This window comes from Squalius cephalus (genome assembly GCF_949319135.1).
Source record: "Squalius cephalus genome assembly, chromosome: 22".
NCBI lineage: Eukaryota > Metazoa > Chordata > Actinopteri > Cypriniformes > Leuciscidae > Squalius > Squalius cephalus.
In genome coordinates this window covers 29,289,336-29,315,935 of record NC_137143.1, presented here as the reverse complement: position 1 = coordinate 29,315,935, position 26,600 = coordinate 29,289,336, and the positions used below count along the sequence as shown (strand labels likewise).

Below are 26,600 nucleotides of genomic sequence, written 5' to 3'. Positions count from 1 at the left end.
TTTTTTTTTTTTTTTCCTTTTTTTTTTCTTTTTTTTTACTAGAGAAAGGCTGTGAAATTTTAATTTTAGTAAAACTTTAAAATAAGTTGTTTTTGAATAAAAACGTGCCATTTTATAAACTGTATTAATCCCCAAGGGGATTGATGACGGTTTAAAGATCCCAAATATTTGTAACTTGATAAAATAAAAAACTAATACATTAAAGTACATGCTTTTACTGCATTTTATGTAGTCTATTCATATGAGAATGTACACAAATTGCTGATCTGTTAAGTAGCCTAGTAAAATGTGTTTGATAACGACTGCAGGTTACTGTTAAGTATTAACCAGCTTTTTTTCTACTGATAAAGAAAAGCAAATGAAATGTAAAAACAGAAATAGAAAACACTTTAAGTGTTCATATACTTACTAACACTGTGTTTATATACACACAGACACACACACACACACACACATATATATATATATATATATATATATATATATATATATATATATATATATATATAAACAAATAATTTTATGTTTATGCGATTAATCGATCTGACAGCACTAATACATACTTTATAATCTTAGTTCAAAATGCCTCAACTGTCATTTAAATCTGTGTCTAGAATCATATTCACATAGTTGCCCTAAATGTCCCAGTTCTTAAAGGGGTAGTTTATTATGATTTCACTTTTCTAACTTTAATTAGTGTGTAATGTTGCTGTTTGAGCATAAACAAAATCTGCAAAGTTACAACACTCAAAGTTCAAAGCAAAGGGAGATATTTGCTTTTAAAGAAATTGCTTTTAAAGAACAAATGGCTGGTAAGGACTACGGGACATTCCTCCAGGGTTAGTGACATCACTAACCCTAAAATGTACATAAACCCCGCCCCCTGCACACGATTTATAGATTATCAAGACAGAATATGCTAATCAATGAGTAGAAGATAACTACACATAAGCTACATAAATTCATCAACTAACCATTCACAAATGTCCTGTTGCTTCTACATGTTGTCACTTCTTCTTGAGTCTCTCCATCATTGTCTGAATCCGGTTTGAACATAAAAGGCTAATTTTTTTTTTTAATTTTCAGTGCATGTGTGTGTGAGTGCAAGCTGTTGAAGCTCCGCCCTCTGTGCCGGGAGCAGCAGCTCCTTTGCATTTAAAGGAACAGACACAAAAAGGTGCGTTTTTTCTCACCCTCAAAAAGTGACAACTTTTAACATGCTATATAAAAATATATGTGGGGCATTTTGAGCTAAAACTTCACATACACACTCTGGGGACACCAAAGACACATTTTACATCTTGTGAAAGGGCATTATACCACCCATTTAAACAGGCTTTAACACAGTCCTGGAGCTCCTCCCTCTCTAAAGACTTTCGGAGACTGGAGAGTTTCCAAAAACCGAGTTCTACCTCACATGGCCTACAGTCTCCAAGATGTGGACCTCACTGTCCCTGATCTCAATCCTCTCCACTGTACATTTCACCTTGTGTGAACCCCAAATCAATGGAATATTTGAGCCATACGATCTGCTTTTTGACAACGCGGTGGAGGCGTATTATAAGCAGGACTGGCTGGCTGTGATCCTGAACATGGAAAGAGCTTTGCGGAATAAAGGAGCGCTTCGTAAAATCCAGACGCACTGCCGCTTATCCTGCGCGAATCACACCGCTTTTGGGGATTCTTATCCAGGTTTAGGTTTCCCGATGCCAGGAACCGGAGCCGTGGGGGATTTAGCGTTTTTCCAGACGATTCTCAAACGGGCCGACTGTGTGAATGCATGCGAAAGCGAGAAACTGGGACCACCGACACTTCATAAAGTTAGTGAAACTATAGAGCAGGAGTTCAAGAAGAGGACGCCTTACAATTATCTGCAAGTGGCTTACTTTAAGGTAAAAAGAGAGGCAAGCATGAATTAAATGCATGACAAACTTTTTATAAAAACGCAAAGGCATTTAAAAAGTAAACCGGAATGGGAACAAAATCAGTGCGTCTCATTGGACGAGCTTTTTTTGTAAACAGAGGACATCGAGTTGTATCAGATGCATAAATGTGCATCATATGTGCATAACTGTGTTCAAAGCGCAGATAGCATTGAATGGTTAAATGTTTGAGAAGCTCATCCACGTTTCCCAACCCCCCCAAACTCACTTCACTGTGCCACGTCTTTAGGTGGAGCCTTGCAGTCTCAGATGCTTCCAGAACTCCTATGAGAGGCTCTAAAATACAACTGCTTATTAAAATTATGGTTTAAAATGAGATATAAAATCATATATACAATCAGGCCCGTGCGCCTCAGACCACTAGGCTTTATGTAAATGCATTCTTGCATTAAAATCATGCTCTCAAAGTTATACTTTAGAGACCAAATTGTTGCTAGAATAACGTTATAGCTAAGCATGACAAACAAAAAATATAAGAAATGTGTATATATATATATATATATATATATATATATATATATATATATATATTTATAAACATTTTAAAATAAGTTTGTGTGTGTGTGTGTGTGTATGTATGTAAGTTTTGCATTAAAAAGATCATATTATTACCATAACAATTAGAGTGAGCTGTTGAACTGAAAAGAAAATTAGACTTCAACATCCATGGTGATAATGCTAATATTTCATATATATACATATATCAATTTTTTAAATATTTTTTGTTTGTCATGCTTAGCTAGCTAAGCTATTATTCTAGGAACAATTTGGTCTCTAAAGTATAACTTGGAAAGCATTAGTGTTTTCTAACCAATATCTGAATATTTTTGTTCTCTTTGTACCTACAGATAAACAAGCTAGACAAGGCAGTGGCAGCAGCAAATACATTTTTCATAGCAAACCCTGAACATGTCGAGATGAAACAGAATTTAGAGTACTACAGGATGATGGCTGGGGTGCATGAGACGGATTTCAAGGACCTGGAGGAGAGACCGCACATGGTACGAGGAATGTTTATTAATCTGAATATATCAGAGACGGTGGATGAAAAGGAAGGTGGATGGATGGATGAATAGATAGATGGATGAATAGGTAGCTGAATGGATGAATAGGTAAGTGGATGGATGGATGGATGAATAGGTAAGTGGATGGATGGATGGATGAATAGGTAAGTGGATGGATGGATGGATGAATAGGTAAGTGGATGGATGGATAGGTGAATGGATGGATGGATGGATGAATGGATGGATGAATAGGTAGATGGATGGATGGATGGATGGATGGATAGGTAGATGGATGGATGGATGAATAGGTAAGTGGATGGATGGATGGATAGGTAGATGGATGGATGGATGGATGAATAGGTAGATGGATGGATGGATGAATAGGTAGATGGATGGATGGATAGGTAGATGGATGGATGGATGAATAGATGGATGGATGGATGGATAGGTAAGTGGATGGATGGATAGGTAGATGGATGGATGAATAGGTAGATGGATGGATGAATAGGTAGATGGATGGATGAATAGGTAGATGGATGGATGAATAGATGGATGGATGGATGAATAGGTAGATGGATGGATGAATAGGTAGATGGATGAATAGGTAGATGGATGGATGAATAGGTAGATGGATGGATGGATGAATAGGTAGATGGATGGATGGATGAATAGATAGATAGATAGATAGATAGATAGATAGATAGATAGATAGATAGATAGATAGATAGATAGATAGTTTCTAATGCTCTAGTATAATTGACTGTCACTGTAATTGTTTTCAGGCTGAATTTTTAGAAGGCAAGAAACATTACAGTGTGGAAGTTTTTGCCCCAGCCATCGAGCACTTCGAGGCCGCTGTTGAAGAATACTTCAGTGCTTATGAAGACTGCAGAGTCCTCTGCGAAGGAGCGTTCGATTATGACGGATACAACTACATGGAGTACCACGCCGACCTCTTTCAGTCTATGACAGGCATGTGGGATTCTGATGCTTCTGATTTTGAGCTAACAACACCAGATTGTGCTTGTTTCTCATGGAGAAGATTCTCTTTGATTTAATAATTTATGTAATTTTGAAATCTCATGGTGTTTGATGTCTTATTTGAGTTTTTTTTTTTCCTTGTATGGATTTCTGTTTCACTAAATATTTCATAAATATGGATTCATGCCTATATTTGCTTTGATCACAGATCATTACCTTCACGTTCTGAGCTGCAAACAGAACTGTGTCGTGGAGCTGGCATCCACCCCTGGAAGAGAGACGCCTTTTGAAGATTTCCTCCCCTCACACTTTAACTACCTTCAGTTCTCATACTATAACAGTACGATACGCTCTTATTCAGCATAATCAGATACAGTACCAGATTTCAGTGTTGGTATTGTTTACTAAAAACAAAACTAGTAAAAATGGGATAACACTTTACTTAAAGCCTTGATGTATAATGCATTATAAAGGTATTCATATGTACGTTATACTGGATTATATCTGTTCATAAATAATTGTAACCATATTTTCAGATTCCTTGTTACATCAGAAATCTCTTGTTTGTCATGTGTTTAATGCATTATACTTTCTAAAGATGAGTTAAATTATTAGATAAGTATTATAACTGTGGTTACAATTATTCATGAGACAATACAATGCTTTATAAGGTGCATAATAAGGCATAATTAATTAAAGGGATAGTTCACACAAAAATAAAAATTCTGTCATCATTTACTCACCCTGAAGTTATTTCAAAACTATAGTAATTTCTGTCCTATGCTGAACACAAAAGAAGATCTTTTGAAAAATGTCAGTAATCAAACGCCTTTGACTTCCATAGTATTTTCTTACCCTATACATTTGGAACAACTTGAGGGTGAGTAAATGATGACAGAATTTTCATTTTTGGGTGAACTATCCCTTAAAGGCATTAAAAACACTTTTATAATTACATATAAAGGCTTTATTTTTTTGGTGTTACCAAAAAAACAGCACTTAAATAAATATAAATATAAAAATCAGATAAAAAAAAAAAAATCAATAAATAATGGAAAATTTGAAATCTTGCATTTGCAACTAACTATTTACTAATAATTTAACTATTATTTATGAATGATTATATAGTATTTATTAGAATTTTAATTATCTTGTATTTTTTTCTTTTAATTTTGGCTTGTGTTAGTACTTTTGTCATTTTATTTTTGTCATTTTGTTTTTTCAGTTTTTTATATATTTCTATATAGAAAACTGAAAAAACAAAATGACAAAAGTACTAACACAAGCCAAAATTAAAAGAAAAAAATACAAGCTAATTAAAATTCTAATAAATACTATATAATCATTTATAAATAATACAAAAATAACACTGTCAGCTTTAGCATAAATATGATTTTAGAAGATATATTTAAGTTATTGTTATTTATAAGTTATTTAACATATTGGCAGTTAGTTGCACTGGGGTAATACATCATGTGTTATTTCTGTGCTCTCTCTCCCAGGTGAGAAATACGAGCAGGCCATTGAGTGTGCGAAAACATTCCTGCTGTTCCACCCTGAGGATGCGGTCATGGCTCAGAACATGGCGTACTACTCCGCCGTGCTGGGAGACGAAAAAGCCGCCAACATTACAGCCAGAGAGGTACCGTCTGCTCTTAGCAGCGATGCACAAGCATGCTTTTGATCGATTGTCGATTGAAAATAAATGTAAAATGATGTTACGTTGTGCAGACTTCACTCACTATGAACAAAACATGATCGTGTTCTTGTTCCTGATGCAGGTTGTCAAGCAGCACATCAAGAGGTCTCTGCTGGAAAAAGAGCTCCTTTACTTCGGCTATGAGATGTTTGGTAAAACTTTTGTTGATCCGGTAAGTGTTAACATGTGTGCAGTGCTGTACTTCTCATATTTATTTGTGTTCAGTGACAAGTTATGATAAAATCTTGCTCTCGTTCCATCTCAGGACACATGGACCCCTGAGAATGTCATGCCAAAGAAACTAAGAGACAAACAAAAGTAAGTATATCTTTGAAGTGTTATTACAATTTAAAATAGCTGTTTAAATATATTTAATCATTACTCCTGTCTTCAGTGTCACATGATCATGATCATTCTAATATGCTGATTTGCTGCTCAATAAATATTTCTTATTATCATCAATGTTGGAAAAAGTCGTGCTGCTTAATATTTTTGTGGAAACCGAGATACATTTTATTCAGGATTTTTTTGTGAATATAAAGTTCAACATTATATTTCATTGAAACAGAAGTAGTTATACCATGAAAGTTCTAGTGACCTGACGTTGGTTTCCTCTCGTGCTCGCAGGGCGGACCGAGAAACAGCCGCGAGGATCACAGAGGAGATTGGGAACCTGATGAAAGAGATCGAGACACTCGTGGAAGAGAAGACTAAAGAATCATCAGACATTTCCATTTTAGTAAAAGACGGTAAGATGTAGGGATAAACAAGTCACATGACCAATTCCTCCACTTTTACATGCACATCTTAATTCAGCGATGCTATTTCAGATATCAAACCAGCACCTACTCCAGAAACTGACAAGAAACTCCCGTTTGGTGACATCAGGGTTAGCATGACATCCACGGCCCTGAACGGCTCACAGCGAGTCGTCCTGGATGGCGTAACCACGTCTGATGAGTGTCAGGAGCTTCATCGCCTCTCCGCTGTACGTTTTTTACCCAAAAGAGTGAACAAAGATGTTTGTTTGCTGCAATCAACCAAATATTTCTCTCTTTTTATGTTGCTTAAATGAAATCTCACAGGCAGCAGCTCTTCAAGATGCTTTTAAAGCAACACCGTCCCCTCATTCAGCGAGTGAGATGTTTCAGGACATCACAGTTCTCAAAGCTCTGCAGGTGAGACATACTTTACTACAGAAGTTTAAAAAATCATCTTGAGTTCAGTGAATTTACTAATACTAAGAAACTAATAATTGCAGTGTGTTCTAATCAGTGTGATAAAGCAACACTTGCACTTGGTCAGGTTTTTAGTTTCTATTTTTGTTGGGCTTGATTCAAAAGTTAGGGGTCGGTTAGACTTTTTACATTTTAAAGTTTCTTATGCTGGCCAAAGCTGTATTTATTTGATCAAAAATACAGTAACAACAGTAATATTGTTTAATATTATTACAATTCAATATAGCTGTTTTCTATTTGAATACATTTTAAAATGAAATGTATTCCTGTGATCAAAGCTGAATTTTCAGCATCATTACTGCAGTCTTCAGTGTCACATGATCCTTCAGAAATCATTCTAATATGCTGATTTGCTGCTCAAGAAACATTTCTCATTATTAATGTTGAAAACAGTCGTGCTGCTTCATTTGTGGAAACTGTCAAACATTTTCACTTGTCACTTTTGATCAATTTAATGCATCCTTGCTGAATAAAAAAGTATTCATTTCTTTAACATAAAAAAAACACATTCTGACCTCAAACTTTTGTTTTAAAACAAAATCAAACATTTAAAAAATTAGCTTGAAGTATGGAGCTGATTTTAGATTATGCAGACTCTGTATTGTAAATAAAAGTGTGATACTCTTTCAGGTATGTTGTATTTTAATTCATCATTAAATGTTTAATTGTTTCTGTTTTTTGTCTCAAACCTTGGCCAGGAGGGTCTAGTCCCCTTGAAGGGCGCTCATTTGTTTTTCGATCTCAATAAGAAGGTCCATAAGGGTTTGGAAACCTACTTTGGTCTGGAATCACCCCTTTACTACTCCAGCTCAAACCTGGTTTGCCGATCCACCATTGGTAAACTGACTTTTTAAGAAAAAATATACATTATTTTTGCATCTTGAACACAGACCTATTTAGTTCTTAAGCAAGCATATGTTGGTCTCTCTTTCTATCCAGAGAAACAGGAAGACCGGGCGGACTGTCTGCTCATCTCTGAGCTCAACGAGTGTATCAGAGAGCCGTCAGCATACACCGATCAAGGCTACAGGTTTGCCAATTGAGGAGCCAGTAAAGCATTATGGTTATTTAGTTTATAGTGTTTTCACTAATGCATTCTGTTTTGTTTTGTAGTGCCGTTTTGTACCTCAATGATGACTTCGAAGGGGGAGATTTTATCTTCACCGAGCCAGACGCCAAAACAGTCTCTGTAAGATCTCTAAATGTTTTGCATAATTTTCATTCAAACTAGTGAGCTGTGTAGGGGAGTAACTAACTAACTAACTAACTACAGATGAAACTCGAAAAAATTGAATATCGTGCGAAAGTTCATTTATTTCAGTAATTCAACTTAAAATGTGAAATTAATATATTATATAGACTCATTACATGCAAAATGAGATATTTCTAGCCTTTATTAATTATAATTTTGATGATTATGGCTTACAGCTTATGAAAACCCCAAATTCAAAATCTCAGAAATTTTGATAATGTTCATAAGCTGTAAGCCATAATCATCAAAATTATAACAAATAAAGGCCTGAAATATCTCACTTTGCATGTAATTTTTTATGTAATATATTGTAATAGTTTCACCTTTTAAGTTGAATTACTGAAATAAATGAACTTTTGCACGATATTCTAATTTTTCGAGTTTCACCTGTAACTAAAGTGACTACAAACATATCTATATTCTTCAGTAGCGTGATACTAGCTCAGCTGCTAAAACTAGCGTAGCTTTAACCAAGCACTTAATCCTGGAATATGCTTTTCCTCTCAAACAGCATTGGGAAGTCGGATTCATTTTAGCAAATCAGTTTGTTCAAACAGTTCATTTCAATGAACCAATTAAAAAAAAAATGGTTGATTTAGTGTTTACTTTTTTGCACTGCATTAAATAAATACTTCTATTTTTCTTTGTGTTTGTGATTAATTTATAAAAAGTTGTCTCTACTTTAAATCATTATGCGTATATTGTAGCTTCCCCAGCAACGCTTAGTGAGTCGTTTTAGAGTTAGTAGAGTCAATCTATGTGGTAGCATGCTCTACTAAATGTCCATAAAATTTGCTGTTGTGGCATGAATTTTCTAGAACGGATGTTATTTTACTCTACCATCTCTTCAGGCATTGGTGAAGCCTCAGTGCGGCAGAGTCGTGGGATTCAGAGCTGGACAGGAGAACCTTCATGGAGTCACGGCCGTAACCAAAGGCCAGAGGTGTGCTCTAGTGCTTCAGTTCACTCTGGATCCTCAGCACAATGAGAAGGCAAGTACAACTCTCAGTGCACTTTTGTGAACGGTAAAATAAAGCAGTACAATAGGAAATACGGTCCCACTTTATATTAAGTGGCTTTAAGTACATGTTCATGTTGTATTGTAAAACACTTTTGCTGCTATTGAGGTGTGATACGGGTAAGGTTAGGGACAGGTGTGGTGATATGGGTTGGTTTAAGGGTGGGTTAATGTGTAAGGGAAGGGTCAACAGTGTAATTATAAATGTAATTACATAAATTAATTACAGCTGTAATTACATGCTGGTATTTTTAAAATATAAGTACAATGTAAAAACATGTATGTACACAATAAGTCCATTGTATCGAATTATTAATTTCCATGTTAGTATGTACAGACCCTTTCCAAAAATTTAGAATATCATGGAAAAGTTTATTTATTTCCATAATTCCATTCAAAACGTTAAACTTCCATAGATTATAGATTCAGGGCCCACAACTTAAACGATTTCAAGTATTTAGTTGTTTATTTGTACATAATTTGGGCTTCCAGCTCATAAAACCCACGAAAACAGGATTTAAAAAAATTTGAATATTACATGAAATCACACAGTAATTACACAGTGATACCATGGTCATTGAACCAGGTTTTGGTTCTTTTGGCAGTGTGGGCAGGTGCAAATCCTGCTGGAAAATGAAGGAAGCATGAAGTGCTCTGAAAATGTCCTGGTAGACGGCTGCGTTGACTCTGGATTTAATAAAGCACAGTGGACCAAAGTCCTCTTTTCTGATGAGAGCAAATTTTGCATCTCATTTGGAAACCAAGGTCCCAGAGTCTGGAGGAAGAATGGAGAGGCACACAATCCAAGATGCTTGAAGTCCAGTGTGAAGTTTCCACAGTCTGTGTTGGTTTGGGGAGCCATGTCATCGGCTGGTGTTGGTCCACTGTGCTGTCCACTCAACGCAGCCGTCTACCAGGACATTTCCAGAGCACTTCATGCTTCCTTCAGCAGACAAGCTTTATGGAGATGCTGACTTCATTTTCCAGCAGGATTTGCACCTGCCCACACTGCCAAAAGAACCAAAACCTGGTTCAATGACCATGGTATCACTGTGTAATTACTGTGTGATTTCATGTAATATTCAAATTTTTTTAAATCCTGTTTTCGTGGGTTTTATGAGCTGGAAGCCCAAATTATGTACAAATAAACAACTAAATACTTGAAATCGTTTAAGTTGTGGGCCCTGAATCTATAATGTATGGAAGTTTAACGTTTTGAATGGAATTATGAAAATAAATAAACTTTTCCATGATATTCAAATTTTTTGGAAAGGGTCTGTAGTAGTTAAAACCACTTAATATAAAGTGGGACCGGAAATACTGTGTGTTTCACAGGGTCTGTTGTTATTGTAAGCTAAAGCTATTAAAATATTTGGTTACACTTTATTTTAAGATGTCATTGTTACAGTGTAATTATATATTTAAGTACTGAGTAATATTAAGCAACTACATGTACTTAGGGTTAGGGTAGGATTAGGATTTGGTTGAGGGTTAGTTGCATGTAATTATGCATAATTTACTGTTATTACTATGGTAAGTACATGTAACATATGTAACAAGGACACAGTAAAATAAAGTGTTACCAAATATTTTTTGTTAATTGAATGAAATAAAATAAAAGACACCAATACTTTTATCCAGCAAGGATGCATTAAATTGATCAAAAGTTACAGTAAAGACATTTATAATGTTACCAAAAAGAAGTTTCTTCATTTTCTAACCTTGCATTTTGTTGGGTCCACTCCACAGGAGCGTTTACAGGCTGAGGAACTTATGAAGAAACTTTCCACCCCAGTTGAAGCTGACGTCCAGAAAACAGGAACGGACAGTAAAGAGAAACCCTCTGAAAATGATGGAACAATTCCAGCTAAAACAACAGAGCAAGACACAGTAAAGACAAGCACGCCTGCAGAACACCCCAGCAAAGCTACTGAAGACAACAAAACTGATAGCAAAGTGGTCAAGAAAAGCGAAAAACCAAAGGGCAAAGCATCAAAAAAGCCAACCCAAACAAAAGCTACAGCAGACAAAACAAAGAGCAAAAAGTCAGACAAAACAAAAACCACAACAGCAGAAAAAAAGAAATCAAAAACAGCCAACAAGACAAAACCTGTAACGTCAGATGAAAAAGAGAAAACACCGGGCAAGAAAACAGGCAAAGCAACTGTTAAAAATACTGCAAATGATGAGAAAACAAAGCCGAAGATCACAGAACCTAAAGACTCTACAGCTGAAAAACTCACAGATGAGTTATGAGCCTCAGAAGATGTTCTCTGTTTTATACTTTAGGTTTTTTTAATCAGTGATGGAGCATTGATGATGGATCAGTTGTTGAACATTTTTCTAAAACTTTTGAAATCAAAGCCATTTGAGAGTGCAGTGTGGGTGACAATCAAGTTGAGTGTTGTATTTTCTGTTTTGCCTGAATTGTATTTAAATCTATCCTTGTCTCAGGAACCGAAGTACAGTAGTAACATTTCATACTCCTGGAAAGAGTATGGCAGCTTTCAGAGATAATAATAATTCCTGAATAAAAGCAACATGTTTTTTTTTTTTAATTAAAACACTGCAAAACTTCTTCTTTTTCTTTTTTCTTTTTTTTGAGCGGTGCTTGACTATGCAAAACTTGCAGGCACAATGCTAAGGTGTTGTGGGATGTTGCTAATGCAGTTGTTGTTCTGGGCAAGTAAAAATATTCCCTGGAAATGGCTTAGGTTTCTTCTTTAATGTAATAAACATGTGATATTTTTTTCCCACTTGTCTTGTTTCTGCCAAGCAAAACACTCTTCTTTCAAAAAGCCACACAATTTCAGGTATTACTCAGACATAACTTCAGTTTTCTTCAAAGGATATTAAAGTGATTTTTAACAAACACTAGTTCATGGATATGCACTGATGTAACACACCACTAGGTGGCAGCAAAGAGCTAAGGGACCGTTCCATGTGTTTTCTGTAATGATTCTCCAAGTACGTTCCCTCAGTAACACAAGGCTGTTTGTACTGGTTTGAGGCATTTTTATATAAAACAGTAATCCTGAAATGCACAATGGCTATTTCACAATACTTACTTTCCTTCACTATTTGAAGTACTTTGTTTGTTCTTCTTCATGCTCGGTCCACCCAAAGCAATTTTCTGGATAAGTGCATTGGCAATTATATTCAAAGATTTCTTTAGGACACCTACAATTACTCCTTAACAAAGAGTGTCCTCTTCTATCTGCTTGACAAAGTCATTTACTGCTGCAAATAGATTAGAATGAAGTCCTTTTATTAACGTATCGCGCCATATGGATTTTGCATGTGATTAGATCCAGACCCACACAACCATGATGCAAAAGAAAGACGACTATCTCATTTAAATATCATTAACTGCACAATTATCAGACATCATTAGACAATCTATGCGTCAAAAATACTTTTTTATATCTAACAAAGATATTGGCACCTGCTGCAGAAGAACTGAGGAAAATAACCACCAAGATCACAAAAAGCTATTAGCAATATTGGCAATCAGGTATTTCTATATGAATCAAGTGAGTCGATCATGTTGTTGGAGTGATCAGTCATTTATTTATGTGAAATTTTTCGTGTCTGTTAGCTGTCATCATCTCTTCAAAGTTAACAAAATTTCCTTTTAGCATTAAGCTTTCAGCATTTAAAATTTACAGCATTTCGTTTTGAGGAAAACAATAAAAAATATTGATGATCTTGACTCGTATCTAATTTTTGTGTGTAATAAAAACCTCTCTGAAATGAGGATGTCCTTTCACCTAAATAGCAATAGCAATGATCAAATCATGGTTCGTAGCTAAACAAATCTTACTAGGACATTGCGTAAGCATTTTTAGCAAAGGCTATTTAGCATACTTAGCATTTCCATGCTAACCATTAACCAATATTAAAGTTTTGTGGTAAGGAATTGGCTAGTAAACCAAACCCCATTGTTTTGGTGGTTTACTCATAATCTTTTTTGAGGAAATACGTCATGTTCTTGCAGATCACCGCAGTCATTTGCATCTTAAAAGCTTAGAAAAAAACATGCAAAAAACAGTTTTAGCCGGCCTTCTAGCCTGGTCATATAGCTGGTTTAGCAAGCTGGTTTTAAAGGGGTTTTGACCACTTCTTTAGCTAGTTAAGCTGGGAGACCAGCTTGACCAACCAGCTAAAAACAGCTAAACACCAGCTTGAGCAGGCTGGGAGATCAGCTTGAGCAGCCTAAACCAGCTAAATCCAGCTTAAACCAACTAAGACCAACCAATTAGCATAGGCTGGTTTTAGCTGTTTTGGAGTAAGGCCTGAGTTCTTATATAATGTGCAATGCACAAAGTTTTACAGCATGAGTGCAACTGTTACAATTCATTCTAATGTGGTTTGGTCTTACATATTAGGCCACAGCTTGCAAAGAGGCATTGAATAGTCCACCTGGAGTGTGCTGGCAGCTGAATAGTGGAGGTGAACGTGAAAGGTGACCTGTGGCAGCAATGAGACCCCTCATGTCCATTTACCTCCCCTTGTTAGTGGTACAAACAGTTCCTCTTGTGTACCTCCCACTGCTGAGGAGTGGGCAGAACTAGCCATGAGCAGAATGCCAGGGACCGATGGGTACAATGGTCTATTTTCACTTTAGATGTCTGTAACACCAATGATATTAGTGTCAGTATAAGTTTTATGGTAGAAGACTTCATTCTGTTGTGTATTTCAGTTAGCAGATCTCCATTGGAACAGTTATCTGGTTTCTAGCTGGTCTGAAGTGGTTAAGGGGGATGACCATCCATTTAGGATGCCACCGAGGACCTATAGGACCTAGGTCAAGGTTTCTGCTGGAAAAACAGGACATACAGCAGCTTAAGGTGGTCAAGATGGGTTTTATAACATGATACAATGCAGTGCCAGGCTGAAGTGTTTTTTGCCAGTTTCAGCCCGACGTAATTATCATTTTCACGTCCTGCACCATGTTGTTTAAATAAAAATGCATTTGCGCCCATTTGTGCGCCCTTGGGCGTGCTGGTCTGAAAACGAGGTGTGTTCAGGCGCATTGTTGGAGCGTTGCTATTTTGAGGCAACTGATTGAGGCAATATTTTTTTGTTATTTAAAGAGTGTGTTAGTAATGTGCGCCTATAGGCGGGTCCACAACGCGCGTACACTTTGTCCCATTGATGGTCTGCTTGCACGCTTTAACCTTGCGCACAAGCCGATCCGTTTCCTCGAGAAGCAATCCGCCAAGGCGCGAGTGCAACTGGCTTTTAAAGGGAATGGGAGATGAGACTGTTTGTTTTATTCCACGTAACGCCCAAAACACACCCATTACTCATTAAGAGGATAGTTAACCTTTATATACCATGCGTTGGGCGTGCCGACCATTTTCCCATCGTTTAAACTAGCACCGTGAGCTTTAGACCATGCGCTTAGATCGTTAAAATAGGGCCCGATAGTTGGTTTGTTGATGCCACTGACCAACTAAATCAGTTTGGACCAGCTATAGACAAGCTACCATGTTTTAAAGCACAACTATCACCTTAAACTGCATGGTGTTAGTTGGATTTTCAAACATGTAAAAGGTAGTATCTGCTAATATAATATAATGCAGAACTTATTTTATTTCAGCTATAATGTAACACTTCTCATTTTCATTTCATTTACCAAGATGTACTAAAATAACTAAAACTGTAATTTCATTTGTATTTATTTATAAAATATACAGACATTGCATTACCCCTTGCACGATAAGATGATGTTGGTAGTCTTGTGTAACAGTGTTTGTTGGCAGCAACTATGGGAAGCCCTGAAATTGGCAAAAAAGGCTAGCCATTAGTAATGATCACACACTCTCATGCATTCATGGTTTGAAATATGTTTGATTTTACATACCTTAGGAGTTTACAGTATTGTGATTGCTGGGTGTTCGGATGCTTGGTGCAGACCTTTACTGTTACCACACATCCATTGTCTTTTGTTTGAGCTGATGAGATGTAAAACAAATGCAAAGTAATTCAGAGTTCCATGGTAATGGCTTTGGAAGCACTTTCTGTAGTCTTGCCTCTTTTCTTTTGTCATTTACACACCCCACACGTGTCCATCTGACCTTTACATGAGGACATTGACTTTGTGTGCATAAGGGCCGGGGTCAATTAGCATTGTTGTCGGTCAGTTCAAACTGTGACGCATGTCACTTTACTCTAAAATGCATGACTTATGTAGAGACTTCCATGAAGGAACAGTCACATGAAGTTCGTTTGCATTCTGACATGTTTGACGGCGGAACGAGAGCATTTACCATCCTTTTCTCGGGCGTGTGTCTTCACTGTATGCCGTCTTTGTGTTGGGCTGCCCGCCGTGTCATACAAACTCTAGCAGACACAGACCACATTGTCTGCTTCAGGGATTGTGGCGAATGTGGCTAGCTATTGTTCGGACAGAATAGAAAAGCAAAGCTTTAACACTGTGACTGGCATACAATACAGTACTACATGGATTTACGCCTTTTCACTCAGAAGTAATCTGTGGTGCGTATACTAAGCGGTATGAAACTTGTTCTGTTGTGTTCATATACAAGCTCTTTTGTCTTACATGGAGTATGTAAGTATGAGACGTTTATAATGACAATTGTCCCTAAGCCTTATGGGACACAGAGGGGTGAATTCACTAAACAACCTGTGTCTTATTCACTAAAAGGGATGTGCAGAACAACATTTTTTTAGCATCGATTAGTTGTTGGGTTGTCTGACCGATCAGTTGAGTAATTGGTCTTTAGGAAACCATGTATAATTAGGCTGGTACGATTGGACAACTTTCAGGAAGACTTCACATAAGACATGTTGTTGCGTTCAAAAATGGATCAAGTGTGGCAAAAAAAGTGATTATTTTTACCATGATAATCTTAAAGGAAGTAGCAACAGGTCTTTTCTTGAATATTGTAACATACAGTACATCTGAGTGAAATTTAAAATGAACAGAAAATATAAAATAATTAAAAACTGTAATAGTATCTCACTAAAATAACACTCTCCAATAGATCAATAACTCCATTTAGAGAATAGATGGAGTGACTCATATCATTTCATTCTGATGCAAAACTCCCTCCAAAGCTGTATGAAACACAACAACAAAATATGTCTATTTGAATGTGCAAGGACTTTATAGGGGATGAATTAAAAAATTCTTTCCCAGCTAAAACACTATCAGTATGCTAATTAAAGCACCACAGCTAAAATATCAAAACTAAAAATACCGTCATGAACCATCCCTATTCAATAACCACCTTCAATTTATCTTAACCAAGCACTAAATGAGCTGAAATAGCACTGAATCATTAGCGTTTAAATGAAATATTTAAATTTCTATGCAGGCTTATTAATGATTACGCCTTACACACAAATGTCAGCGCTATTCACCTAGCACATAACACCTGCAACAATTACGTTAAGTACATATTCTGCAGTTACCTGATTAGCATATTTGTATAGTGAATCAAATGCAAACAGCACATGCAAATAAACAACAATATTAGCGGGCACAATTCATTTAGAGTTATTTGTCCCCAGAGTCAGTGAAATCACAGGAACCCGCTGCCAATATACATTTTTACAGTAAGGTGAGGTGTAGGGCACTGCAGTAAATGTCTAAACCAGGTCTCATAATATGGTAATCTGTTGACAATTGCTCCTTCCTGTAAAGAGAGGAGTAAAAGTGAAAGAAACACAATTCAATAACCAATTCTGAGAAGTCAATGATGTGGCCTTTAAAAAAAGTGTCAGTTGAGACTAAATAGGCAACGTTTCTCTTGTCTTCTCTTCACAGAAGAAACGTTAGCTGAAAGTGAGGAGGTTGAAAGTATCCATTAGTGGTTGTTTCCCCGGAGACAGACTCAGCATGTCTCTCCCAGGACAGGATTTAGCCGGACACAGCAGGACACGTCCTGACGAAATTAATTCCAACTCTACGGCTTGAAAAGGTAGCCGGGAAAAGAAAAACAGGAGACTTAACTAGATCTGACATGGAATCGGCCAGTGTTTCCATGAAGCTAGAGCAACAGGACAAAAGTTAGACATGAATTTGATCCTTTTCATTATAATCACATCACTTTCTTAATATGTCTATTAATAGCGCTAATTAGTTGCAATGCAGTGACTCTAAACACACATGGAAGTTTTAAAGGGATAGTTCACCCAAAAATGAATATTCTGTCATCATTTACTCACCCTCAAGGTTTTCCAAACCTGTATGAATTTCTTTCCTCTGGTAACCACAAAAGAAGACATTTTAAAGAATGTCGGTAACCAAACAGTTGATGGGGCCCAATGACTAATAGTAATTTTAGCCCATCAACTGTTTGGTTACCCATATTCTTCAAAATATCTTCTTTTGTTTTAAGCAGAAGAAATTCATACAGGTTTGGAACAACTTCACAGTAAAAAAAAAGTTGCTGTCTTAAATTTTTAAGTACAATCAACTTAAATTACATTAAACTGACTTAAAAAATGAGTTGAATCTTGTACAACTTGTTGAAAATTGCTTAACTTATTTTGATGAGTTTAAGCAAATTAAAAACAAATGCTCTAATAACTTATTGATCATATCATTTTTTACAGTGTTGAGGGCGAGTAAATGATGGCAGAATTTTCATTTGAAAAAGTGAATTATCACTTTAAGTAGTTATTTGAGCCAATGAAAATTATTATAAAAGTTAACTAGATAAATCCTGCTTGACAGTTAAATTTACCACGAGACCAACGAAAAACTATTGAAAAGGAAAACAATCTTATGTCGACAAGTCAAGTCGGATTTAGTTGTAATCAAAAGAAAATTAAGAAAAGATAATGACAAAACATTACAACGCATGGACTATAGGGCTTCTGTAGTTAACACTAGCTGAAATTCTCAACTGCAAAGGCCCTAAACCCTTGACAGCTCACATTTTCTAAAATCACAAATCATAAATCCACATAAATGTATTCTCATATTTTTTAACCAAGTTGCTTAAAATCTTAACCAAATCTTGTCTAAATGGAGACAGAGGATGGCATTGTTGGTATATTTTGATGGATGCCTGAATGATGACTTCAGTGGTTGCTGCAATGAACTGTCGTCTTATTTCCCCTAAGACTTGGATCACTCCAGTGCCGGGCTGGGACAGTCTCCAAGTGAGTGCGATTGTGCTTGGGGAACCATAAAGCTCATCCTTACTGGCTGGAGGAGGGAATGTCTTCCAACAGTAGGAGGTGCAGGTATATGAGAAGAAGCGACCTGTGATAAGAGGTAGAAGGGAAAAGTCATGGTGTCATTGAGATTGCCTTTGAAAACAGTGGCTCCCCATTTCAATATAACTTATGTAATGTCCTTTCTAAGCAATGGATGTCAGTAATCATGTGTGGCAACAATATATTTTTTAAACTGCATGTGACTTTTTTCCTCACCGTGGTTGTTTTTCCCAGAGATTTAATGAGAATGTAATAATAAAGTTTTGTGACAGTCTATCATTTAACAATGCAGTCCATCTACTAAGTCCATCTGCCTGTGAAAGCAGTGGGTGCTGCGCTGGCAATGGTAGATTTAGCATTTATAGGTCAGGTGTTCACACAGAATGAATGCAGTTCACACAGAATGAATGCAGTTCACACAGAATGCTTTTTTTTTTTGCTTTAAAATTGGATGAAATGAGAGTCATTCGGGTGCCCTTGTTTGGAAACTGTCTGGAAATCAATTTACAGGTAATTTAAGTAAAGCAAAAACTTACTACTTCAGTCAAAATACCTCAAAATGTACATGAAAGATGCCATGAGGAATTTCTTGTGAGTCGTCTATGCTGGATGATGATCTGTCAAACAAAGATGTTGGATTGTCATGGATACAACAGGAAGGTCTAGCATCACTTGTCTTGTGTTAAAGACAGAAAAAATGGAGAAATTAAATACTATCACTGCATTAAGTCACATTTACAGTTGCTCGGTGAAATGTTGTGAGTGAAAACCCTTTATGGGCCCTGTCCCAAATGAGTGAAAACCCTTTAAGGCCCTGTCCCAAATGAAGCCCTAAGCCCTTTGCGATCTTCCTCCGGCTACGAACTCGTGTGCCGTAATGCCGCTTGACTGTCGGGTAGAAGTCTTCTGCAGAGCTTGCTTCAGTGTGCATCGAGGGCTCATATCGGCCTCAAAGGAGACGCTCGTGAACGCTCTTCTGAAACCTAAAATGACAAATGGGACACCCTAATGGACACACGCATGTGGAAGTCCACAAGACCTTAAGTGCATATGAAGTGTGCTATTTGGGACAGGGCCTAAGAAATTGCACGATTGGGAGTTTCATACGAGGGTGATAAAGTTCCTCATGCAAGTTTCACTCATGTTCAAGTTGGTCACACGAATTTGCTGCTTGGTTTGAAAGTGACTTGTGCTTCATACATCTCTACACTACCAACCTTTTTTCACAGGTTGTTAAATGTGATGCACCTTCAGGCATTGCTCGGACAGTTTTCTGGTTTTCTCTGGGCGGCAGAATGCCCTTCTACTCTTTGAGGTCACTAAAGACCTGAGGCCCGTGGCATAATGGTGGATTAGCCCAACACATTCCCCTTCTAATCCCCCATTTTCAAACCTCTTCGTCCAACTCAGCTGCTCTGCCCCAGGGCTTGGCCCCCTTGAAGGGCATGTTGACGTTGGCTACTCTCGCTCTCGCAGGGACCGTCTCCCTCCCTTCAGCCCAGGTGGAAACTCTTGAGTACAACTTTCTATAGGCACCACTCCAGCCTGATGTTTTTCTGTCGGTCAGGTGGAAGTGGCAATTCACTGGCCATGGGCAACAAAGAGCCCATCCGGACTAAGATAAGTGCATAGCCAAATAAAAGGGACCCCCGTTGTTCTCATTCCTTTCCAGACGTCGCTGCCGTTGAGTGCACTCTGATGTCTTCAGAAGCGCGCTCAACACGAACCCTCCAAATGTACATTATAGAAGGGGGGTGAAAGAAAAGATCTCTCTATCTCAGTGGGATGAATGCAAGAGGCTTCCCTTAGCTGTATGCGTACAATAAAGGCAAAAGGAGGAAGAGTGGGCGACTACAATGGAAAAAGCAATTATGTGAACGGTAATGGGGCTCGAGCCACAAAAGTCGGTCCTTTCCCATGTCGGAGAGCACGCCGCAGGTTCCCGTCCTCTGGGAGGTCTCCTCCATGCATCGGGAACACTCTGGTCTCGTTAGCTGGAATATGACTTGGTATCTTTGATCATGTCAGCTGACTTTTAAGCTCAGCTTAGTGTTGTAAGGGCCTGGAAAAAGAGGAGTGGAAAAACGGACAGGATCTGACCACCTTCCCTAATGCAAGGATGGATTTTGCGCTCGGTGTATGACAACGGCAAATCTGGAACGGGGTCATACGGCCACATATGGGAGAGTTTCAGAACGATGACGAGGAGAGGCACTGTCACATGAGATGGCTTCTTTGATCATGCTCAAAACTCTCTTTCCTCTTTTCAATAACACTGTTAATGTTTCATTGACAATTGTTTCCAGTACAGCCGTTCCCATTTACTCATTTTACCCCCCAATCTACATCCAACATCACAGAGAGATTTTGATTTTGGCCAGTTTTACTGCCTTTAATCAAAGTGACAACTTCAGATAACTACGAACTGTCTTGACAGCTTGCCTTTTGGAAAAGGAAATACTCTTGGTACTAGAAATATCCTGACAGCTCAATGCCTCAATATATTGTGTCAACCAAACACATCTAGAACTTCTGCCATACTATGTCCCTCTTTGTACAGAATTACATTAAATTTTCAAGTTCGATATATAGCATCGCAAGATTCCCACCCTTCTAACCTCACGAACATAACAGTGCCTGAGTAGACTGTACAATCTGATAATGCCCTAATTTGTTTAGTTCATCAACTTCATTACGCAGTTTCCTGAGAAGACACTTGATCATGTGATTTACAGACTGTTGCACAAAATGAAAACAACCCTTCTGTTGTATTCAATATTTGTTAAGGCAGGAACACTCTACACTACTTTGTTCTCTGATTAACAGTCTGAAGTCGTCATAGTTGCTGAAAGCCATAGCTAGTCTGCACATTTTGACAAATTTCACTGAAAAATCACAGTGTATGATAGGCACAGATTATTTATCAATATCAAATGTTTTATATATTGAGCTTATTTTAGAAAACACATTGTTTTCATTTGTCATGAGTCTCTTAGCAACAAGGCAAATGTTTCGGTGTGAGTTTGTTGTGTTCGAAATGATGACGTCTGGTAGTGTGTGATCCTCAATAGTTTAGTGTGAGATGCCCAGTTTTTCTCTGTAACCATTTACAAAATCATATGTATTGCATTACATTCTGAATACACTTTTACAGTCCTAGCGAGTATTCAGATAAAACTGACTCTGATTTGACCCAAGTCAGAAAGCATGCTGGATAATGTGCGTATCTATGGTAGCCTACATTTATTTCTTCATTTCCTACAAAAGAACTAATACTTACCAATCACCATATTCAAGTCCAGATTTAGCTTTTTGGACACATTTTATTTTTTTCTCAGTAGTTTTTGTAACCAGTAGCAGTGTGAATGTCCTAATATTGGCAATACATTAGCTTGGCAGTTGACTATAATATTGCAATTATTTTTATTTTTTTTGGGGCATTTCAACCTTGAACACACTGAACAACACATAATTCTACATGTGTATTGTTGGAGTCAAATAACATGAATCCTGTAGTCCATGTTGTTAGCATTCCCTTAAAAACAGCATTCTCAGATTGTCATTTGTGCACCTCTTCTCTTCCCCAAAAATGTTTTCCATCTATTATGTCTGAACTGCAAGTAACTTTCTTTTTTTACAAGTCTGCTGTCTACAGAGGTGAAAAGAAAACCTTTGAATGTCTCATTGCTAATTAGCCGTCAGTGAACTTGACCAGATGGTCTTTTCAATGGTCAGAGTTTCCCAGAGAGCTTCTAAGCCGCTGAAGTTTGGACCTGTGAAGGAGGGGGGACTTTCACTACAATACACTTCAGTTTCTCCTCTACCTCCATCTGTATCTATACTGCTTTTTGCCTAGCACGTAGATGATGAATGAGATTATAGCTCAAATTTACTCAATTTACAATCCGTCTCAAATTATGCTTTTTACTATTTGTATTATTTGTTCCATGCAGTGTTAATTGTGCCTTTATCTGAAACCGTAAAAGTCTCTGGAGAGAAGCAACAGAATAGCACTTGCCTGTCATAGACTGAAAGAGACTGGTATTGTTCTCCATGTTATTTTACCCATCATAAGCAGTGAAGTATTCTTCAAAAACTGCCTTGACGTACTCAATGGCTGAAGCTCCTGATGGCTAAAGTAAATTATACAGTAAATGAAATTCCAGCTTTACAAAAACATTTTACAAGGCTTAAATTTGAAAACAAAACAACAACAATAACAGCAAAAAACAAAAACAAAAACAAAAAAAAATTCACTTTGCCAGTATATAATAGTATAATAGAGCTTTTTGTAAAGGTCAGACTGAGAACAATGAGAAACAATACATCAAATCATTATGCGTCAGCAACGCATCATTTCTGTTGGGGGAAACAATGCCATCAGACTAAATTAACTTACTTATCAATAACTTTTAAGCATATTTTTCTTTCTAAAAATGCCCAAATCTTTTGGAAACGCTTAACTATTCCAACAGGAATAAACGATATGTATTTGTTCTTCCGCACATTAAATCACACCCCCAGTATAAGATACATTGTCAATGGAATCTATAGTTCAGTCATATGACTTAAATAACCATTCAATCAATAGAGAGAAAAAGGAGTTCTGAAATGAAATGAAATAAATGTTGATAGACATTTGACACACATCGTGCCTACAGACTAGATTGTTTCCATGGCCTATGCAAATTAGGACTACAACATTATTCACATTGACACAATATCAATGAAGCATGCAGTTCAAGTTAATTTACTCGATCTATCTGTCTATTTATCTCCTACGCTGACCCCCGTGAACAGTGGATCTGTCTTGTTACCCGTGATGGGTTTGGTGCAGCCGCATACAAGCATGGTTATATGGTATTTTAATCCATGCAGAAACATGGGCTGATGAGCTGTTTGTAAAAGGGCTTGTCTGAGCTACATAGTTCAGTGAGACCCACTCAAATGTAAACAGCAACTCTGGGGTGATCGGTGCATGGGATGGGGGCAGGGATAGTGAATTCATCCTTGTGTATGTGTGTGACGCATATGGGACGGGTTGTGGATGAATGGAAAGAAGGAATGGATCAGGCAGTCTTGTGGTCTCTGAAAAAAAAGGTTCATTGCTATCTAGATAATTAACCCCTCTCCTTGTAATAACACCAATCCCAGGGGCCCCCGAGTGCGTATTCGACCCCTGACTCCATGTGGGGATGGACCGTGGGGGCTAATCCTGTTTCGAGAGGATGCTTCAAAGAAAAACCTAATGAGACGTTTTGGAAAACACAGAACTGCCCCACCTCTCTGAGGTCAATGAAATAATGACTTGTTTTTCATAAGTCCTTATTCAACAGCGTTGTGCAATGGCTATCTACAAGTTTTTAGACGCCAGATTAATTATCTAATTTAAATCAGTCCAAAAGTTGATTGCAGTTTGTGGTCTGGAGTATTTTGTGAGGTTTTTGTTGATGTAGCTCTAGCTCTATGATTGCCAAATATGTAGGACAGTGAATTGTGTTCTTTCTCTTTGCTGTATATGCTTTACTATTAGTGGTGTTTGATAATAAGGCAAGCGTCACTATTGCTATTACCGTATTTTCCGGACTATAAGTCGCACTTTTTTTCATAGTTTGGCTGGTCCTGCGACTTATAGTCAGGTGCGACTTATATATCAAAATTAATTCAGACTGAGATGAACCAAGAGAAAACATTACCGTCTACAGCCGCGAGGGGGCGCTCTAGTTGGCGGAGTTGTTCAGAAGCGACACGGATGATGAAGAAAATGATGAGGAATGAGATCGCGGGAGCTTGGTGAACTTGTACTGGTAACTTGCTTGTTGGACTCGCTGGCTTATGTTAATTTAGCTTATTCAGCCTCTCAGATATTTGTTCTTTATGCTATTGTGTAGCTGAATAACGTGTGCAGTGCGTGTGCGGTGCATGCTGTGCAGGAGCAGCACGCGCTAAAGTGCTTTCACATAAGCTGCGTTTGCAGTGCGTAACTGACCCGCGGCTGTAACCCCAAACACATTGTATTTCAAATCCAGAAGTTATCAGCAAATTTTATTTAAAAAAAAAGAAAAAGTTTTTTGTCAGCATTGCGATTCTCTTTATACGTGTACTCTTTAATAGACGTATTCACGTTTAAACACAATTTAAACAAACTATTATTCAATGCATTACTTCTATATAATTATATATTAAGTTGCTCAAGCAAGTGGTAGGCCTAAAATATTTAACCATGCACTTATATTAAAATCGCATACATTTTAAATTAAAACTTAAAATTGACAAAAACAGCAGACTCATACCCTTTCTTTTGCATAATTTAAATCTTTATACAATAAATCTTGCATGTCACAAATAACTTGTTTTTCCACCTCCACGAATGAGACGAGTGTTATTCATTATGTCGCCTTGTTGAAGTAAATTGTAGTTTTCCTTGATTTACCAACGCTTGAAGTAAAAAGATGACTGTGAAAAATAGTAGGCTAGTATTTAATTAAATGCATTTATGATGAAATTACTACATTTTCATGTCAATCTGGTCAATCGGTGTTCATTTTGACCACAAACCGTGTGCTGTCACTTTAATTCAGCGCGTGCAGCACAGCAAAAATAGACTCGGTGCGGAAACGATCGCTGCACTGCTGTATACGCACCGCACCTGGAACGGATCGACGGACTGCAACCGCGTGCATTGTGAAAGCTCTGACCTGTTAACAAGGGTACGGAAAAATATATTCACTACAAACGGAGTATGTGTGAAACGGGCGTTAATGTGTTACGTTAACATACTGGACACTTATTCAGCCTGTTGTTCTGTGTGCTACTGTGTAGTTGAATAACTTGCCTTTCCTGATTAAATGTCTGTTCTTGGTCTTGGATTTTGTGAAATAAATTTCTAAATAAATGCGACTTATAGTCCAGTGCGACTTATATATGTTTTTTTTCACTTCATGAGGCATTTTTTGACTGATGCGACTTATACTCCGGAGCGACTTATAGTCCGAAAAATACGGTACTCATTCTTAGTGGAATTTGGACAAAACCACTAACCCCAAACTTAGGTGCGTAACTCTTTCTACAACATTTATGCTACATACATGAAGGATACCTCAAATTCATGTGACTTGTTGAAGAGAGGTGTGCTTTTATATTGATCCTTGGCAGTGGACTCTTGACTTGGGCCAGTCAGCAATCTGTAAAAAAAAAAAATGTTGAGAAATGTATAAATCAATGCGACATGAATTAAAAGGATAGTCCACCCAAAAATGTAAATTTCTGTCATCATTTACTCACCCTCAAGTTGTTTCAAACCTGTACACTGTAAAAAAGTGATCAGTTGACTTAACTTAAAAAAAGTGCGGAAACCTGTTGACTTTTAATTATTAAAGTAAATAAACTTATTTAAAAACTTTAAAACTTATTTTATATATAAAAAAAAAAATATGTTGAATTGTCAAGTTCAAGTTTGGTTCTTTAAAATATCTTGTATAATGTTTAACAAAAGAAAGAAATTCATACAGGTTTTGAACAACTTGAACCACTATCCCTTTAAATTTTTTTTTTTTTTTCATTTTCTCAACAAGTGTCTTAATGATTGTCCTAGGTAACACTGTTTTACCAATAATTAGGAAATTAACACGAAATTTTGCTTTGAATACCCATAGTTTCAAGTGACACTCAGTATTTGAACTCTGGTATTTTTTCCTTTGAAAGAGAAATACCGAAATCTTGTAAACCAAGAATTTCTGGTAAGTAGTTTTACATGGCTGCACATTCAGCCCGCAAACCTCAATAATGGTGACAATCAACAAATGTAAAAAATAAAAAAATGACATAAATCAACAACAACAACCATATAAATGAAGTCAGCAAATAGCAAAACAGCAGCCGCATAATTTATTCATGCTGCAGTGCATGCTAACCCTATAACATTGTTTAATAATAAATTGAACGGGTGCGAGTATACTGGAAAAATTATGATCAATAAAACATTAAAAAGATTAGTGGAGTACTTTTTTATAAGATAACACTATTTTAGTCTTTCTACTTCAAAATGTTATGTTTAATGTTGATTTTTTCTTTCTTATTTGAATGATTATTTAATATTTTTTAAATTTACTATCTACTATTTATTGAGTAAAAACTGTTTAACGTAAATTCTACAAAAAAAATTCAGTGTAGTTGGAACAACATTTGGTGCAATACTATGCTATGCTAATACAAGTCTAATGTGTTTTTTTATAGAGTATCTGTGAAAATAAAATATAATAGCTTTT

General features: G+C 37.0%; 1 protein-coding gene and 1 long non-coding RNA gene across 4 annotated transcripts in view; one reads left to right on the top strand and one right to left on the bottom strand.

The window, feature by feature from the left end:
- Positions 1–1,384: 1,384 nt before the first annotated feature.
- Positions 1,385–11,884, top strand: p3h1 (prolyl 3-hydroxylase 1). The gene is made up of 15 exons (XM_079858278.1): positions 1,385–1,892; positions 2,792–2,944; positions 3,730–3,919; positions 4,137–4,268; positions 5,431–5,570; positions 5,710–5,799; positions 5,893–5,945; positions 6,255–6,376; positions 6,458–6,615; positions 6,713–6,805; positions 7,564–7,702; positions 7,805–7,895; positions 7,979–8,054; positions 8,969–9,109; positions 10,885–11,884. The coding sequence occupies exons 1-15, from the start codon at positions 1,437–1,439 to the stop codon at positions 11,389–11,391; spliced, it is 2,541 nt and encodes an 846-aa protein (XP_079714404.1). The 5' UTR covers positions 1,385–1,436; the 3' UTR covers positions 11,392–11,884.
- A 6,165-nt stretch (positions 11,885–18,049) lies between these two features.
- LOC307150124 overlaps positions 18,050–26,600 on the bottom strand; it is a 39,558-nt gene continuing 31,007 nt past the window's right edge. The window contains exons 3-5 of one of the 3 annotated variants that reach the window (XR_013819656.1): positions 25,433–25,517; positions 18,887–19,009; positions 18,050–18,379 (exon numbers count right to left, since the gene is read on the bottom strand). This is a non-coding gene — a long non-coding RNA (uncharacterized lncRNA). Of the gene's footprint in view, positions 18,380–18,886; positions 19,010–22,597; positions 23,422–25,432; positions 25,518–26,600 lie in introns of those variants that run through there. The other 2 variants (XR_013819657.1, XR_013819658.1) reach the window with 2 other exon arrangements.